The sequence below is a fragment of the Ostrinia nubilalis genome, chromosome 10 (genome assembly GCF_963855985.1).
Source record: "Ostrinia nubilalis chromosome 10, ilOstNubi1.1, whole genome shotgun sequence".
Classification (NCBI taxonomy): domain Eukaryota; kingdom Metazoa; phylum Arthropoda; class Insecta; order Lepidoptera; family Crambidae; genus Ostrinia; species Ostrinia nubilalis.
In genome coordinates this window covers 8,133,462-8,151,082 of record NC_087097.1, presented here as the reverse complement: position 1 = coordinate 8,151,082, position 17,621 = coordinate 8,133,462, and the positions used below count along the sequence as shown (strand labels likewise).

Here is a 17,621-nt window from a genome sequence, read left to right as displayed (position 1 = left end):
TATTTATGATATATATCAACTTTGATATATATCAATTTTGTATGAAAGCCATAGTATTATTTTATTGTATTATTCATGAATACTATTGCATAATGTGTTACATAAACATGTTTTTAAAACTTAAAATCAGACAAATAAAGCAAAAACATAAAATATCTTTGAAATACGGCAAAATCGACTAAAAAAATAAAAATTTTATGTCAAAAAGTACAAATACAGTAACAAATTTTAAAAGTTGATATATATCATCAAAACCGGCTTGATATATATCGGATATATATCCGATATATATCTTGATATATATCCCTTGATATATATCCTCGAACCCTGTTTATTTGATAGTGTCTTTTCTTGTTTTAATTACTTTTGATAGCTAACTTAATTTTCTAAAGCATGCTCTCTTAATGTGAGTGTTTGACTCATTCTACGGTACTTACATGAGAGTTGACGTTGTTTGGCGGGTGTATGCGTGCCGCGTCTGCCGCCAAAGCTGCCAATGGCAGCCGAGGCTTTGTTGACAGCGCGTTGGTACGAGGTGAAGAAGCACATTTTACTGCAGCCTGTAAACAACAAAGAAATGATCTTAAAATTATGCCTCAAAAATGTTTAAATATCCTACTATAAGTCTATCCAATATAGCTTGATTAGAATGACAGCTGTCAAACGAATGTGATTAGTGTTGGGTATGTTTCGTACGGTTCACATAGATGTATCGATAAGTTTTCGAAAAAATGATAGTCGTAGTCATTATCATCAGTGTTCTTCAGTGGTTTTTTCCTCTCGCTAGAGGGCGGTGGGCATCTCTTCTAGAACAACGGTGCTATGAATACCCAAAAAATTACCGGTGATTGATTTTCGATGTTTGATTATTTAAGAATGAAATGTTTTTTGGTTTTTAATAGTAAACATTTAGAAAAACGTATAACTTGACTTAAATATGTTAAAAATTTAGTTAGAAAAAAAAATTGTTAAATATGTTAAATATTTTTTTTTATTTAACAATATAGAATACAGAATACAGAGACAATATTCTTGCAAAGACTTAAACCAATATTAGAAGAAGAAGCCATAATACCAGATCACCAATTTGGGTTCAGGGAGCGACATAGCACAGTGGAACAAGTACATCGTATAGTGAACAAGATAAGACAATCACTGGAGCAGAAAGAATACTGTGCTGCGGTGTTCCTGGACATCCAGCAGGCATTCGATAGGGTTTGGCACAAAGGTCTTTTGTATAAGCTAAAAAGTTTTCTACCTAATTCATATTATATGGTGCTTAAGTCCTACCTACAAGACAGAAAGTTCCAAGTTAAATTTGGCGAAGAAGTATCCGTTCTGTATGATATTGGGGCGTCTGTGCCACAGGGATCTGTGCTCGGCCCTGTGCTATATTCTATATACACAGCGGACCTACCATGCACTACAGATGTAGTAACAGCGACATATGCAGATGACACCACATGTCTTGCAAGTCATAAAGATCCGGCTTTGGCATCAGAAAAACTACAAAATCACCTGTATGAAATTGACGAATGGCTGGAAAAGTGGAGAATAAAGCCAAATGTTACTAAATCTCTACAAATAACGTTCACACTCCGCAAAGGAGACTGCCCAGCTGTAACGCTACGGGGGCAACAACTGCCTACAGAAAATTGTGTAAGATACCTGGGACTCCATCTAGACCGGAGGTTAACCTGGGCAACCCATATAAAAACAAAGAGAAAAGAAGCAGATTTACAATTTAAGAAGTTCTACTGGCTGATTGGGAGACAATCATCCCTCAGTTTAAACAACAAAATGCTGGTCTATAAATGCATAATAAAGCCTATATGGACTTATGGGATTCAACTCTGGGGATCTGCCAGTAATTCCAACCTTGAAATCCTCCAAAGGTTTCAGAATAAAACACTGAGGGCAATCTCAAATTCACCATGGTTCGCTAGAAATGTAGAGATACACGAGTACTTGGAGATGCCGACAGTCAGGGAGGAGGTGAGCAAATACTGTACCAAATATAAGGAAAGGCTAAAACATCACACAAACCAACTTGCTAGAGAAATTGTGGAACAAACCCACAAGACCACCACAAGACTGAAAAGATGGCAAATATTACAGTTGGACCAAAGATGCTAGTGGCTTGGACTGAATATTGGAAGGCTGGACTAGATTGCTACGTGAATTAGTAAAAACCGAGGGAGAGAATTTACTGGAATACCCCTCCTCATGAACACAAACAAAAAAGCAAGACAAAACATCTGATTATGACCTAAGTCGATTGCAGATATAAAAAGGGAAAAAAAAAAAAAAAAAAAAAAATATGTTAAAAAATTAGTTTTAATTTAATATGACATTTGTCGATATGTCCCATCACTAACATTTTTGTAACTCGAGATAACCTTGTAGACACGTCGTTAATACTCTAGCTTGATTTTTATAATTTCGAATTACTACTTATTGGTGTAATTTAACGCTGCATTTACACGAAATTAACATTTTTATTGGAAGCATATCGTCGAAAATATTGTTTGTAGGTCAAACGTGAATTATTTCTTGTCCGCCAATATTTAGCTCTCATTGATCGCTACTACAAAGTTATGTCGTTACTTTTGATGGCAGCTGTCATTCTAATCAAGCTATATTGGATAGACTATAGTGCACAGGGAATGAGATAAATTAAGATGAACATTAAACAGCTACTACAGTTACTTCACATTTAATTTAGCTGTAAACATCGCAGTTAAATGCATTTGTAAAGACCAGAGGGAATAAGTTGTTAGAAACGTGAGAAATGTCTCTACATTTTCATCCCGTCTCGAAACGATTTCTTCAGCAACACGATAATTTAGCTAAATGAACTGAGGGTGGCGGCCGACTAACTCATCTACTTCCACTATAAACTTGCTAGCATTCTAGGGTCGTTGAGAAGCGCACGAATTTTCCAGTCTAAGTTTTTGATATTATGGTCCCACTTAATCATACTTAGTCCCGTCCGTTTGGCTGACTATGCATGAGATTCGAGACGCGAGAACGTACTAAGTACCTAACTAGCTTCTCGTTTAGGAGCTTTGCATGTTACGGAGCCGTAAAGAACTTGTAAACCTCGCCGACTACTTGACTAGATAAAGAAACATTCGCCAGCAATAAATAACTTCGTTGAAAGAAAGTTTTATATCAATAAATCAATCGGTAAACACTAAACAGATACAAATATTTAAAATTCAGTGAAATGTTTGTCAATTAACACTAATTAATACTTACTTAAGCTTGTCATGTTATAATATTTATAGCGATTGAATCTTGTAAACACGCTAGAGATAAGTCGGGGATTAAGGAAACTAATTTAACTGACTGAAGTGGTGTTACTCATGAAACTTTTTTTTAATAAAATACAACGAAACTTTCAAAACAAGTTTTGCACCTTAGTAAATTATAACATATTACATATTTTTAATGCGGATGTTAAGTTTCTTTTAAAATGGTATAGTTTTAATAAATAAAAAAGATCCAATTTCTTCACGGTGTCAACAATTGAAATTCTTATTACATACAATGCTCAGCAACCTAATTAATTCTATTGTATCGAGGTTTCGTTAAGTCTTGCGCACTCAAGAGACTTTAACGAGCCATTTTACGTGACAACGCCGAAATTGCGTAATCATAGGAACACAACCCTCACCCTCATCAAGTAAGTGGTGTTTAGCCGAAATAACATTACATAATGAATAAAAAATCAGGCCTGACGTAAATGCCAACGCATGAGGATATTTTCTTGGTGAAACAAAAATGTAATTTACCTCAAATAGCAACACACACCTCGGAGCTTTATTCTAATAAAGCCACAGAAAAAAAACCTCTTTACCTAAATAGACGTATCTTTAATAAAGAATCATAAAAGAAAAGAAACAAATCTGATAAAAATGTAAACATGATTTAATAAGTGGTTAAGCCTGATGGATCCGGAAAATAGATTTCAACCTTTTACCCTACAATCAGTAGCCGGTTGGTTTAAAAGATCCCAATTAAATTTTAGAGGGGTGATGATAACACGTGACCACCAAGGGAGTAGCGCAAACAAGGGTCCCCACTGACACATTTTTGAATCAGTACAAAAAAAATGTCCAGCGTTCGCTTGGGGCGAGGGCGCGGGGTGGCTCAACGCCCCGGGGATGAACAGGGGTGCCATTACCATAACCATTATGCGATATTCCATGCCACCGACACGGTGACTGAACTAAACGGCAGATGCTGCCGCTTGTAAGATCGTGCAATAAAAACTGATTCCGGTACCTTTGACAAATATTCAATCAGCTAAATGCTCGATTTATCAATCGATCGAGAGGGCTATCAAATAAAAGGAACTTGAACAGTTTTATGACTGGGAGGTTTCAAAAAATAAAACAAAACGATAATCACCATGCATTTTCACGAAATCGCGTTCATAAAACAATAGAGTAAGTAACATGACAGTCAAGGCATATAAAGATGGAAAGCGTAATCGGAAAAGGGCAATAGATCAAGGCGAAAATGTTATTGACTAAACAAATTAGTAAGATACAATCAGGAGTTAAGTCACAGTAGATAAATCAAACAGTACGGAAGCTTCATACAAACGCTCGAAATCAGACTCACGCACACAGACGCACGCTTTACACGAGCTCTAAGCGAACCTCGCAGTCCATCCGTCGCGAGTGTCGCGCGCGTTGTGTTTTTAATAATAATTTTATTGCATGCACTGGGCCCCAAGTCTGCTATTTTTAAGTAAATGACAAGCTATTGTTATTCAATTGATATTCAATTACGATTCCATTACGATTGAGACAAATTTGGTATTCTGCTAAAACTTGTACACAATATCAATGAAGTCGTAATGTAATTGTAATGGGATCGTAATTGAATAGATAATGGTGTTGCCATTAAAATCCTTTCAAAATCTACCAAGGGACAAAATGAGTGAATGAACTATTCTATTGTTTTAAATATACGTTTTTTTTATTTTCTGTGATTCTATTACAAAGTAAACTAATGAAAATGAAGCGGTTTGTCGATAAAAATTGATCTAGAGTCATTTAAAACCATTCATTTCTAACACATTGGCTGTAATTACATGGGACAAAGTCAATAATTAAAAAAGCATCTGTCAACTGACATGTCAATGTTATGAAAATCATCAAATTTATTTAGGCCAATTTCAATTTTGGTTTGAATTTAATGATATTTTGAATAAAAATCACAATTTTAAACCAGTAGGTATAAGCACAATTACTTTTTATGTCTGAAGTAATCTGTAAAAGTGTATAAGTGTGTATTCAACAATCTAATATGTTGATTTTAATGTGTAATGCTTCACACGCAGGATGTTATGTTCAGAATCACATAAATCTTAATTAAATCAAGGCAAAAACAACCACTTGATACAAATATTACATTTAATAACAATCGTATAAAATTCGTCTAATAAAGTCACACATGGTCACATTGTTGTAACACCTATAAGTACCTACCTACCTACTTAGACACTTAAATTACTAATAAGGAAGCAATAAGCTTATTGAGTATTAAGAATAGAAATAGATTCAAATATTAATTGGATACCACACATAGATTGCTATTATACTGACTCTCAAAATTCATAAGAAGTTCAAATACTGCATGGATCTAATAACTGCTACCAGTGTCTACTATGCCTGCTTATGCTAATGCTTGGCTAAACTATGGGATAATTCTTTGGGGTAATAGTACCTACAGAAGTTAATTAAGTTTATATTACAAAAAAGATGCAATAGAATTTGTTTACATCACAGATATATGGACAGTCGCAGATCTCATTTCATGAGACTTAATATTCTGACACTTGCCTCAATGTAGCTTAATGTAGGAATGTTTTAGTGTAAATTTGTTAGAAAAAAATCTTCATTGAATAAGCTCAAGAAAATGATTTGTATTCTCAAGAAAGAAGTCAAAGTCAAAATTTCTTTATTTGTTTAGAATTAACTACTAGAAAGAAAGAGAGAAAGAACTAATTAATAGTATTTACAAATCGTCAAATATTTTTCTCTTGAGGAGCCTGTACATGTCTCATAAACTTTTTACCCTACCAGCGCTTCAAGATCAACATTTGGCAAGTTCTGAGAAGAAGTGCCGCAACAAACTCAGTCACCACTGTCAGCCAGTTAATATAAATAAATAGAAATAGCAATAGTAGGTATATTTGATTCAGGAGCAGTTCGCACTGAATTTACTATGCATTCTTGTATGGTGTATCTTATAAGAATGCGTATACAAAATTGATTGGTATATTAAACAAGGTAGTGACATGATAGTATCTAGACTTACAGATTAATATACTTAAATACTAGTAGAAATTACTTGCATACATAAATTTTAATAAACCTAAGACACAGCGATAGGATAGCCAAACCTTTTACAAAATTACATCTGGTACGCTCAGGCACATATCACCATGTCAATTTAAAAGTGTTTATTAAGATACTGAAAGAAACAAAAAGAAAAAACAAATATTAAAGAAGATAATTATTATTTTGTTAGAAAATTAAAAAAATGGCTTTTAAATAAATCTTTTTATTATTATAAATAATTTTATGATCTCAATAATTTTAAAAGATAATTAGCAATTGTATTCAATTAAGATAAAGTTTAGCTACCTATAATAAATTAATTATTTAGATGTTGTGATTCCCTAACATGGCTCATGTTTCCGGGATTGTATTGTATTTAAGACCTAATTTTATGTACCAACCAACATGATGCAATAAAACATTATGACTATGACTTTATAAGTCACATAATTATACATAAGGGGAAGGCCTATGTTCAACAGTGGATGTCTGAAATGATGATGATGAAGTCATTTAGTTACAACCGTAATATTAAGGTAATTATGTCCCTTTCTGTTATAATATTGTTCCTCATGTATGACCAGGCTCAGGATAGCCATATGAGTGCCATCTATGCAGCCTACACTCCGGGAATCCAAAATCTATAGAACCTATAACATCAAGTAATAACGTAGGTATTTCCAATACCATACAATAAAAGTATGTAAGAAATGAGGACGCAGAACTGACGGCCGATGGGGCAGTAAGGTTTTGAAGTGGAGGCCAGGTACTGAAAGTTGCAGTGTAGGACAAGGTGGAGCGACGACCTCGTAAAGGCAGCAGGCAGGCGCTGGGTGCAGGCTGCTACTGACTGGTCATTATGGAAATCATGGGGCCTCTCCCGATGATTTCCTTTGCTATGTTCAACAGTGATGTTGATGATGATCTCCGTCAGGACCCTCACTTCCGCCTTTCCGAGTCGCAATGTTTTTACAAATGTTCCGATTCAGGTAAATCTTGTTAGGGCAATCACCGATCCATCTTCGATACTTATCGGGTATAAGTCAAAGCTAAAATGCGTAAACATGCCACTGATGGTCTCATAATTAATTTTTAAACGAAACACGAACACAAAAATCATACAAACACCACAGAAACACCTATTGTTGCTCAATCGTACTTCAATAGCAAAATTGCCATTGAGAGTTCATTGGACCAAATGTCAAACAAACGTCAAAATAATAGTAGAATACCATTTTAGCCCACAATCGATTTACGATTGTAACACGATTGAAGAGCAGACTACCAAATAGTCCAATGGCAGTTCAATGGAATGCCATTGGAAAATCATTGGTCTTTTTTTAATAGCAGAATACCAAAAGTGTCAAATAATTCTATTGAGATTCGATTACGATTCAATTGAGCCATTTGTAAATTAGCGGACTTGGGGCCCTGTCCGCTGTATTTTTAAAAACATGCCACGAGTGTATTGCGTAGTATACGGCTGCTTGAACTCGGCATCTTCAAAACCAGAACTTTCATTTTTGAAACTTCGTAATAATTCTGAATTGTAAAAATGATTAAATATTACTTTTTAAATAAAGTGCTTTCATCTGATTTTGTAATAGTTCTTTTTAAATTACGTAATTACGCTTTTTAACAATTTATGTGTTCTATTTGATAAAGTAATTTGCTCCGCACGCTTTTGTACTAAGTGATGAACTGTACCTATTTAAAATGAGGCAATAGGTATGTGAAAGTAAGTATCCGGTATTTTATTTATATGAGAATTGAGAATAGATCTTCTACTGGCCTCTAATAGTAGGTAATCAATTTATTCGATTATGTATTCGATCATTATAGAACCTAATTAACGTTGTATTTTTTTTGTTAACTACTTAGTCAATTAATTTATTCCATTAGGTATTTGATAGTTAAAAAACCTAAATAAACGTTTTAATAAATAAGTTAGTAAGAACCTTATTAATTTTATAAAGATTAAGAGTGCCAACCCTAACACTCAGTTGAAGTGTAGGTATTTAACTCGCCGAAAGGGCTAAGTTTCCGTACTGCTTTAGCTCATATATATACTGTGGTTAAGTGGCCCGTGTCAGTACACGTGTTGCCGTGACCGCCGCCTAATGTGAATAAATAATAACAATAAACCATGTCCCGCGCCGCACAAGCGATAACTCACACGCTTTGTAAACATTAACGACGTATTAATAGACAAGAGGTGAAATAAAAGCATGCCGCTCAGGAAAGATGTTAAAAAATACAATTTTGTTCTGTATTATTCACGGAAGAACTTTGTGTGAACATGAGTTTCCGGTCTAAAATAACATGCACGCATTAAATAATTATTTGATGCGTTGCTTTTGATTATAATCGAAAGCTTTATTATTCGGATATTACAATTACAAAATTACAATTTGTTCGTTACCATCTTTTTTGATACCTTATTGTTACAATAGCATACAAACAAATACAAAACCCATTACTAAAAACAACAGAGAAAATGACTGCCTAAATAAATAAAAGGAAACAACGAATAAATCACTTTCGGACTGCGACGAAAGCAAATTCTCTCGAGTTTATGTGATTTTCGCCGAAGATTTTATACAATTCATTTCAGTCTCATAAAAAAGTTATCACGAATTCACAGAATCTGGCGAGCTATTTTTCTGCCGACGGCGCGTGGCTCGGTGGGCGGGCAGCGTCCCGTAGGAAAAAGGAAACTAATTCTAGGTGCATAACATTGTTTTGACTGTAACATGCGCCTCATTAACTTTATTGAAGGACTCCACCCAACTAGATTAAGGGCAAACAAATCAATGTTGATAATCTACAATGAACAGAAAAGGCAATTATTGCTGTAGGAATGAGTCGTGACTTTAAGTGAATCGATTAACAAATTATCGCGGTATAACCTCACGACGTATGTTTACAAGACGCCGTCAAATAATTAGCATCGGTCAATAACTCAGTGGGCCGGGAGGTAATAATCGTCTACCTACGCCACAAAGTGGTCACACCTCGGCGCTCGGCCCGCCGACAACGGTCGGTCATTTGGTGTAATTGCTTCACCAACAACGAATTAATCACTAATGTGACAGCATTGATACCACTATTATAAGAGTAATAACGTCATAATAGGTTGTTCAAGCAATTTGTCATTATAAGTCCACTCCATATCGCTTCAATACGGAAACATTTAATGCAGCGGCTATGTGAATCTCCGTTATTACAACGGAATGCAAGGGCATTCAATGACCTCAGTGATTCAGCAGAATCCCTTCGACTAATTTATAGTCATCCAATGCTTGATTAGTATGCAATTAATGCTGTAATGTAACTAGAAACCATAAGGTTTCCAATAAGAATAAGTTAAAATGTTAATAATATATCTAAATTATCATTATCAACTTATTTTTACAATATTAATTATCAACAATAACTTACGCAGAAAAATACTATGAATTTAGTTGTCATATTTTATAAAGAACAACTGAGTGAATTAACTGTTTCTGTTTAGCCATTGTACCTGTAGTCCTGTACTGCATTCCACATTACCTATGTTCTTTATTGTTACGCCTCGCGCCTGTCCTATTATTTATGGAATTAACGCTCTACAGCCGGTAATGTGAGCTAAAATCCCAGTAAAGGTTGAACGAGGACGACGCGTTCCAAATTGCATTTTGTTTTTAATCTGGAGGCAGCCGCAGGCGCAGGCGTGAACTTCAATTTGCCTGAGCTGTTTAATTAACGACACGGCGGGTCATTAATTAAGTCATCAGACAAGCTAGCGAGGTTAGCGCGCTGAGGATTAGAACACTGAACTGCATAGTAATGAACGATTATCCTGCACCAAGTGATCTCAGAGCGGTTAAATTAATTTGCCTGCGCATTAATCTGACGTGATAGTATAACTGTCATAGTTATAGCATCTCATAAATATAAATTAGTATATTGTAATATGTATTCATTCTTTAAAATATTACAGCCGTCAAGTGCTGTATCGTTATAACAGTTTCGCACGAATGTGCGAAACGTCCCCTTTCAATAATATTTTTTTTTAGTACGCGTTTCGCCCGGTTTTATCAAAAGTATTAAAAACGGGTGCGAATCGACCCCTTTGAGAACTAGTAATCGCATACTACTAGTTCAAAAAAGAGTCGATTCGCACGCGATTTGAATACTTTTAACACATCCGGGCGAAACGCCTACTAAAAAACATATTATTGAAAGGGGACGTTTCGCACATTCGTGCGAAGGAAAATCGTGCGAAACTACTACTAACCCTCTATAAATTTATTAACTTAAAAAGACTTTTAATGAACATTATAAAATAAAAAAATGGAAAACAGAAGAAACAAATGTTATTCAAAAACAATTATGGCAAGCATGAGAAAATTAAAGTTCAGAAACAAGATAGCAAAAAAGCATTATAAAAAACAATACTTCTGTCGGCGCACAGCAAAAACTCTTGACAAAAACTTATCAACAAAAGAGTCTTATAAAGGCCAGTTTAACTGCTTGCAGGTAAAGCAAAAAATACACTCAAGAGCTTACAATACAACACAGTTGTCAGTAATAACAACCATTATTTATTTTGTGGTAATAATAATTACAACAATGATTCATTCATTTAGTCCACAGTTCTAAAAATACTTTTCCAATAAAAGCTTCTGAAAGTTCTCAAAGTAGATTAATACTTAAAGTCGACCATAAATCATAGAGCGAAGAAAACGTAAAAGCAATTAAGTAAGTCTCATGACAACTTACAATTTAATTGAGCGAGGGAAAAATAGTGGCGCGTGGAAACAAATATGAGGGACGTAATCGAAATGTTTGTAAACGGCTGTCGCGGCGCTCGTCGCGTGTCACGAACCGATTACCTGTCTCCTCGCCCACCCCACGCGGTGGGGGTAAGGCTGTATCCACACAAACATTTGCTCCAACATGCCAGCGTTAAAACTACTTTTCAACTTTTCAATAGTTTTATGCGCTAAGGTTTTTTCGATTTAGTTTGGTACATGTCGGCCAAGTTAATATTTTGACTGAGTGATTTTGTAAAATTAATAAATTTTGGTGAGACTAAATGAAAAACAAACGTCGTATTCTGAACGTCTGCGTTCCATGAATACAATTACTATTTTCTTATAACTAATGTTTTGTTTTGGTGCCGAAATATTTAAAAGTTTAACTCTTGTCTCTTACTTAAAACAATAGCCTAAAAACTACATTCAAATAAACTGAATTTAATTTTTACAACAAACTTAACGTAACAATAATACACAAGTGTGTGTTGTAGTATTGTAAGTATATTATTAACTAAAATCGTAGCGTGTCAGAAGTGAAAGTATTTCCAATAATAATATACCTACGTAATGTTACTTGTAAACACTTTCAGTTTTCTTTATATTGGCCTAAACAAACTCATATTATCACACATTCGATCAAAATATTAACTCTAGGTGTTTCGAAATTAATAAATTAAAGATTAGTAAATGCATTAATTAATTAATTGTTACATCTGTATTTAACACCAACATCATAATATGTTTACGGGCGTTAAGTATCCATATCATCTGACTATTAATAACGAAATACAAACATGTATAATTTGTTTAAATCGTGACTATTAAAGGCTAAGTTAGAATAATTTCTAATTCAATAGCGGTAGCCGTAAGTAAAATGAGGCAATTATTTAACATTCCTCGGAACTGCAGTTAATTCTCGTGAGACATGATTCGCGGCCGGAATAATGATTGAATTAACTTTAAAACTAGCTGCTACTGCTAGCTGATGGTTATGCAATTATGCCTCCGCTGTAATAAGGACGTATGTAGCTTTAAACATAACTTTCACTGTCAAGCATTCAATATCTTGAATATTAGACGCGAGAGTGGTGGCGTCGTAACAGAGACGTTAATAACGTCGCTAATAGACTTATTAATATTTATCGTTTTGATAAATGTATTTTTAAAAACAATAATTACTATTCATAGAAAGATATACGGTATAGGAACGGAAATGCTTAATTTTACAATCCATAATACTTGCCGCTAACTTCTCGGTAAAATTTGCAGCGGCTCGGCGAGTATTCAACTTTAATGGAGTAATATTACTAATGTTTATGTTATGTCCCCGCAACGAACACTAATGTTCGCTAATATGCAGTTACTTCTTCGTGAATCAAATAATATATTAAGGCCGCCTGCTATATTAGAAGAAATGTTGTGATAGCAGAAATATATTACAGAAGTAGATTTCTAGAACAAAATTAGATTTCGAGTGATAAAAATAAAATTGAAGATGTTATTGAGGCCATAAGGATTGCATAGAAAATTTTACAAATATTATGTTGTACCCTGTCTAATTTCCATTGAAAAATGTAACAAGGATCTCTACATATTCACGAAATAGGATAAGAAATGCAGTAAATTAATAACATCGATATTTCCTAAAATCATAAAAAATTACATTAGCTTTTGTTAAATCAAAACATCTTACTTCATAGTATGTATGTAGCGAATTAGTAACGTTTCCCTTTCGTTGTAAAAACACAATGCTATTATTATTGCCTCCGGCGATAAGAGGTCGAAACGTTGTATGATATTAGTTACGCTTAAAAAACGTTAAATCCGATAAGAGGTTGTTGAGTGCTCTCTCGTCACGTCATTGAGAATTGAGTATGGAAGGGAGACGGCTACTGGGACATGTTCACATTTAATTCTGAGGGGCTCTCATCAGATTGTTTGATCGCGATGGCCGAGGAGTAGAGGGCACCTCGGTCGATCGTGGGCAGATCGCCGAGATACGCCGCGAGCGCCCCACAACCTATCCCTGACGTCGGGCGCCGCTCTCCACCGACATCGCGATTTTCGCCACTTGGGGCACTTGGCACATCTTATAACGAGCTTCTGAAGTGGGTAATACATTTAACAGTAAAATCAGAACGGCAATAACATTCTTTTATTTGTTAAAACGAGTTTTTTTTTCTAGTTACCTATGTTTTAATTACAGGCCAAAATATAGGTTACCACGACTCTACTACGATCTGCAACCTTACTTATAAAATTTAATAAAAACGTAGGTAAACAAATCTTATTGTAGTGCTTTGTTCCGAGGATCAATGTACTATTTTATTCATTAAAACACGAATTGATTATAAAATATGCCTACATTTTTTTACATTATATCGGTACATTTCGTAATACGAAGCACTTTATCCTCAACGATGTTAATATTGTTCGTTATCAAACAAAATAGTATTACTGCTACTGCATAGTCCGTAATATGTAATTCGTAATGGAAAGAATAAAACAAATGATTTTATTCAATAAAGAAGCGGCATATCAGAATTTAAAACAACCATAATGGGTAGGTAATCAGAATTCGATAACGATAAAGTGCTATTTGAAGGGCTTTGTAATCATTTTCACCCCATCTGAATTGGAAACCGAATAACTTGGTTTGCAGAATATTCTTGAATAGGTTTCTCCCCCGAATCTATTTCTTCAGTTATTATTATGACTGAGATACCTTTTATTGGCAATAACAAGATCATTATTTGTATTTCGTCGTTTTGTAAGTAGGTATTTTTTCTTTGCCACTGAAGGATTTATTTGTTGTTGTTATCCATTAGCGTGTACATAAATATTTTGGTAGCATTTTGCAAGCACTTTATGCCAAGTATTTAGCGTAGATATTATGGTCGAATATGGTTTATTTTGAATTTAAAAAGCAGGGTTCGAGGATATATATCAAGGGATATATATCAAGATATATATCGGATATATATCCGATATATATCAAGCCGGTTTTGATGATATATATCAACTTTTAAAATTTGTTACTGTATTTGTACTTTTTGACATAAGATTTTTATTTTTTTAGTTGATTTTGCCGTATTTCAAAGATATTTTAAGTTTTTGCTTTATTTGTCTGATTTTAAGTTTTAAAAACATTAAAAACATGTTTATGTAACACATATGCAATAGTATTCATGAATAATACAATAAAATAATACTATGGCTTTCATACAAAATTGATATATATCAAAGTTGATATACAGGGTGTTTGGCGCATCGTGTGCCAAAATGATTTGGTGGATAGAATGGGTCATTTCCTATATTTTCAGCCCCCATAACACGTTCCATGCCAGGCGGCTACTTTTAAATTAATTTTTTTAGTAATTTCACCAAAATACCCAAATCGCATCATTTAATTTCGATTTAAAAAAAAACTACTAGGCGCAGCCCTAAAGTAAATATTTTGTTTTGACGTGCATTAATGTAGGGTTGCATCAAATCTAAATTTACTGGCAAATATCATCTAGTTTTTTTTAAATTCAGCTTTGAAGTTTTCCGAAAAGTTAAAAATGGACTGAACATTTAAGTTTACATGGGTATAATTTTTTTTTTAAAAGAGATAGCGATCTTAGGATTTTACCAAAACTTCTCTAGTCTATCCTCATTCAAACGGTATACTAATCTTGTTTAAACAATAACAACAACTTCACAAATTCCTTAAATTAGTGCATTGACTCTACTCGGACTGATTTGCGAAATTTGTGTTTATAGCCCCTTTATGTTTGAATAGCACGTTTAACACCTACAGGTAAAAAATATTTATCTTATGCAATGTAAAAACCTTTTCCCAATCGTTTTTCAATGTGGATTTCTTGAATTTAAAGACGAAAATAATGATGAATTATAATAATGAAATATAATAAGAAGAAGATGTCTTGAGTGTATACGTTGCCGAGGCGGACATTTTGAACAAAATTTGTAATAATTAATAAACGATCAAAATAATTATTTTCGTCTTTAATTTCAAGAAATCCACATTGAAAAACGATAGGGAAAAGGTTTTTACATTGCATAAGATAAATAATTTTTGTCCGCCTCGGCAACGTATACACTCAAGACATCTTCTTCTTATTATATTTCATTATTATAATTCATCATTATTTTCGTCTTTAAATTCAAGAAATCCACATTGAAAAACGATTGGGAAAAGGTTTTTACATTGCATAAGATAAATATTTTTTACCTGTAGGTGTTAAACGTGCTATTCAAACATAAAGGGGCTATAAACACAAATTTCGCAAATCAGTCCGAGTAGAGTCAATGCACTAATTTAAGGAATTTGTGAAGTTGTTGTTATTGTTTAAACAAGATTAGTATACCGTTTGAATGAGGATAGACTAGAGAAGTTTTGATAAAATCCGAAGATCGCTATCTCTTTTAAAAAAAAAATTATACCCATGTAAACTTAAATGTTCAGTCCATTTTTAACTTTTCGGAAAACTTCAAAGCTGAATTTAAAAAAAACTAGATGATATTTGCCAGTAAATTTAGATTTGATGCAACCCTACATTAATGCACGTCAAAACAAAATATTTACTTTAGGGCTGCGCCTAGTAGTTTTTTTTTAAATCGAAATTAAATGATGCGATTTGGGTATTTTGGTGAAATTACTAAAAAAATTAATTTAAAAGTAGCCGCCTGGCATGGAACGTGTTATGGGGGCTGAAAATATAGGAAATGACCCATTCTATCCGCCAAATCATTTTGGCACACGATGCGCCAAACACCCTGTATATCGGATATATATCATAAATATCCGATATTTTGATATTTATAATAAATATCGGATATTTTCGAACCCTGTTAAAAAGTAATCAATTGGATATGGACTGCAAGCTTAAATTGATTCGTAAATCTTTCTATTCCTTTTGCTTAGATTTGTATGTGTAAGTTACACAGTGTAACCCAAGTATTTGTTGCGAGTCAGTTATAGACCATTGCTTTATGGAACATGGATAATCTCGGGAGTAATTCATACAAGACGAATATCGATTGATTGATCATGATGATCATTGGATGCAATTCAAACTGCAGATATACAAAACATTGTATCGTGAACACCACTTCCAAAATAAAGGAAGACCTATAAAAAATAAAACAATGTTACAGTCGCTTCTTGCTATTTTTCAGGTAAATCAATTACGGTAGGAAGTTTTCCAACCAGCTAAGCAAGTTCGCATTTGCAGGGACTTTATCAAAGGAAGCGGAGTTCACGATAGCGGTAAAGATCCGCCTCAAGTAAATATTGCTGTCAAATGCATTGAACATCGAAGCTTAACTCCGGCGCCAAGGAAAATGGAGCGGGATGTGGTGGAATAAGAAATAAAAGTCAATAAAACGGTAGGTAGACAAGTAAGTATAAACTAGATTTTCTTCCATGCAATTTATTTAGGGTTTTATGTAGTGTGTACAGTAGTTGACTGAAATGTGTGCTCTACATTTCAAGAACTTATTAGTTTTGTTTTTTTAACTGATTGAAAAGCAAATTAATTCTGAAGTTTAAAGTGAAAAAGAAAAGGTTATTTAACTATCCTTTAAAAAAGAACAACACTCATTAGTTCGTCAAACAAACATTATCTTTTAATTAATCAAATAGGTACAGGTAATTAGCGAGGATAAAAATTGCCTGTTCGTCATTTATTTTTAATGAGAAAGAGATTTGTTTTTTGAAACTCTAAGTAGACGAGCAAATATTCAGCTTAAAAATATAATCCTTACCGACAGCAAGTCTTTTTTAAAGACCCAAAGCCAAAAGAACGTGTTTTAAACCATATGGTAAACAAAACTTTACCCTGCGGGCGAAAGTGCGGCCCCGGCGGGCGAGGCGAGCGTAACCGCCAAGACAAAAGCAAATTTTCTACAATATTCTTTGAGTAAATGCACCAGACAGAAGTGTTAGTTGAAGCTCTGGTGACAGAGAGATTTCCCGTATGTAAATATTCCATTATTTTCTCCACGTGTTTTGTAATAAGATCGTATTTTATGTCTGTACGTAAGTAAATTTATATGGATGAAAATAAGGAAAATGTAGCGTCTTTTGTGCATCATTAGCTGATCGTGTGATCTCAATTTAATTCTTTTTTTTATTATTGAAAGTAAAGTTTTTAAATAAATTTAAATACTTAATCCACCTCAAATTAGAATAGATATGCAACTTTGTTATTTCAATAAATATTTATATTACGCATACGCAGTTATCGTCATTGTAATTACATGTGTGTGCCTGTACCTGTACCAACCACGATTACAAGTTGCGTTAGTTCCTGAAGTGAGAAGCAAAAAATGAAAACCGAAACATAATATTGATTGAGTATATAAAGTAAAACATCTGACAGCTTCAAACTTTGAGTACTTCCTAAATGTAGCGCAAAAGTATTACTCATAACTCTTCAACTTTCGACGCCTA

The 17,621-nt window shown here is 33.9% G+C and overlaps 1 protein-coding gene across 1 annotated transcript in view; it reads right to left on the bottom strand.

Moving 5' to 3' along the window:
- Positions 1 to 17,621, bottom strand: part of LOC135075426 (proline-rich protein 36-like) — a 71,160-nt gene that overhangs the window by 50,401 nt on the left and 3,138 nt on the right. The window contains exon 2 of the mRNA XM_063969868.1: positions 438 to 560. Coding sequence (XP_063825938.1) covers positions 438 to 560 — 123 coding nt within the window. The remainder of the gene's footprint in view (positions 1 to 437; positions 561 to 17,621) is intronic.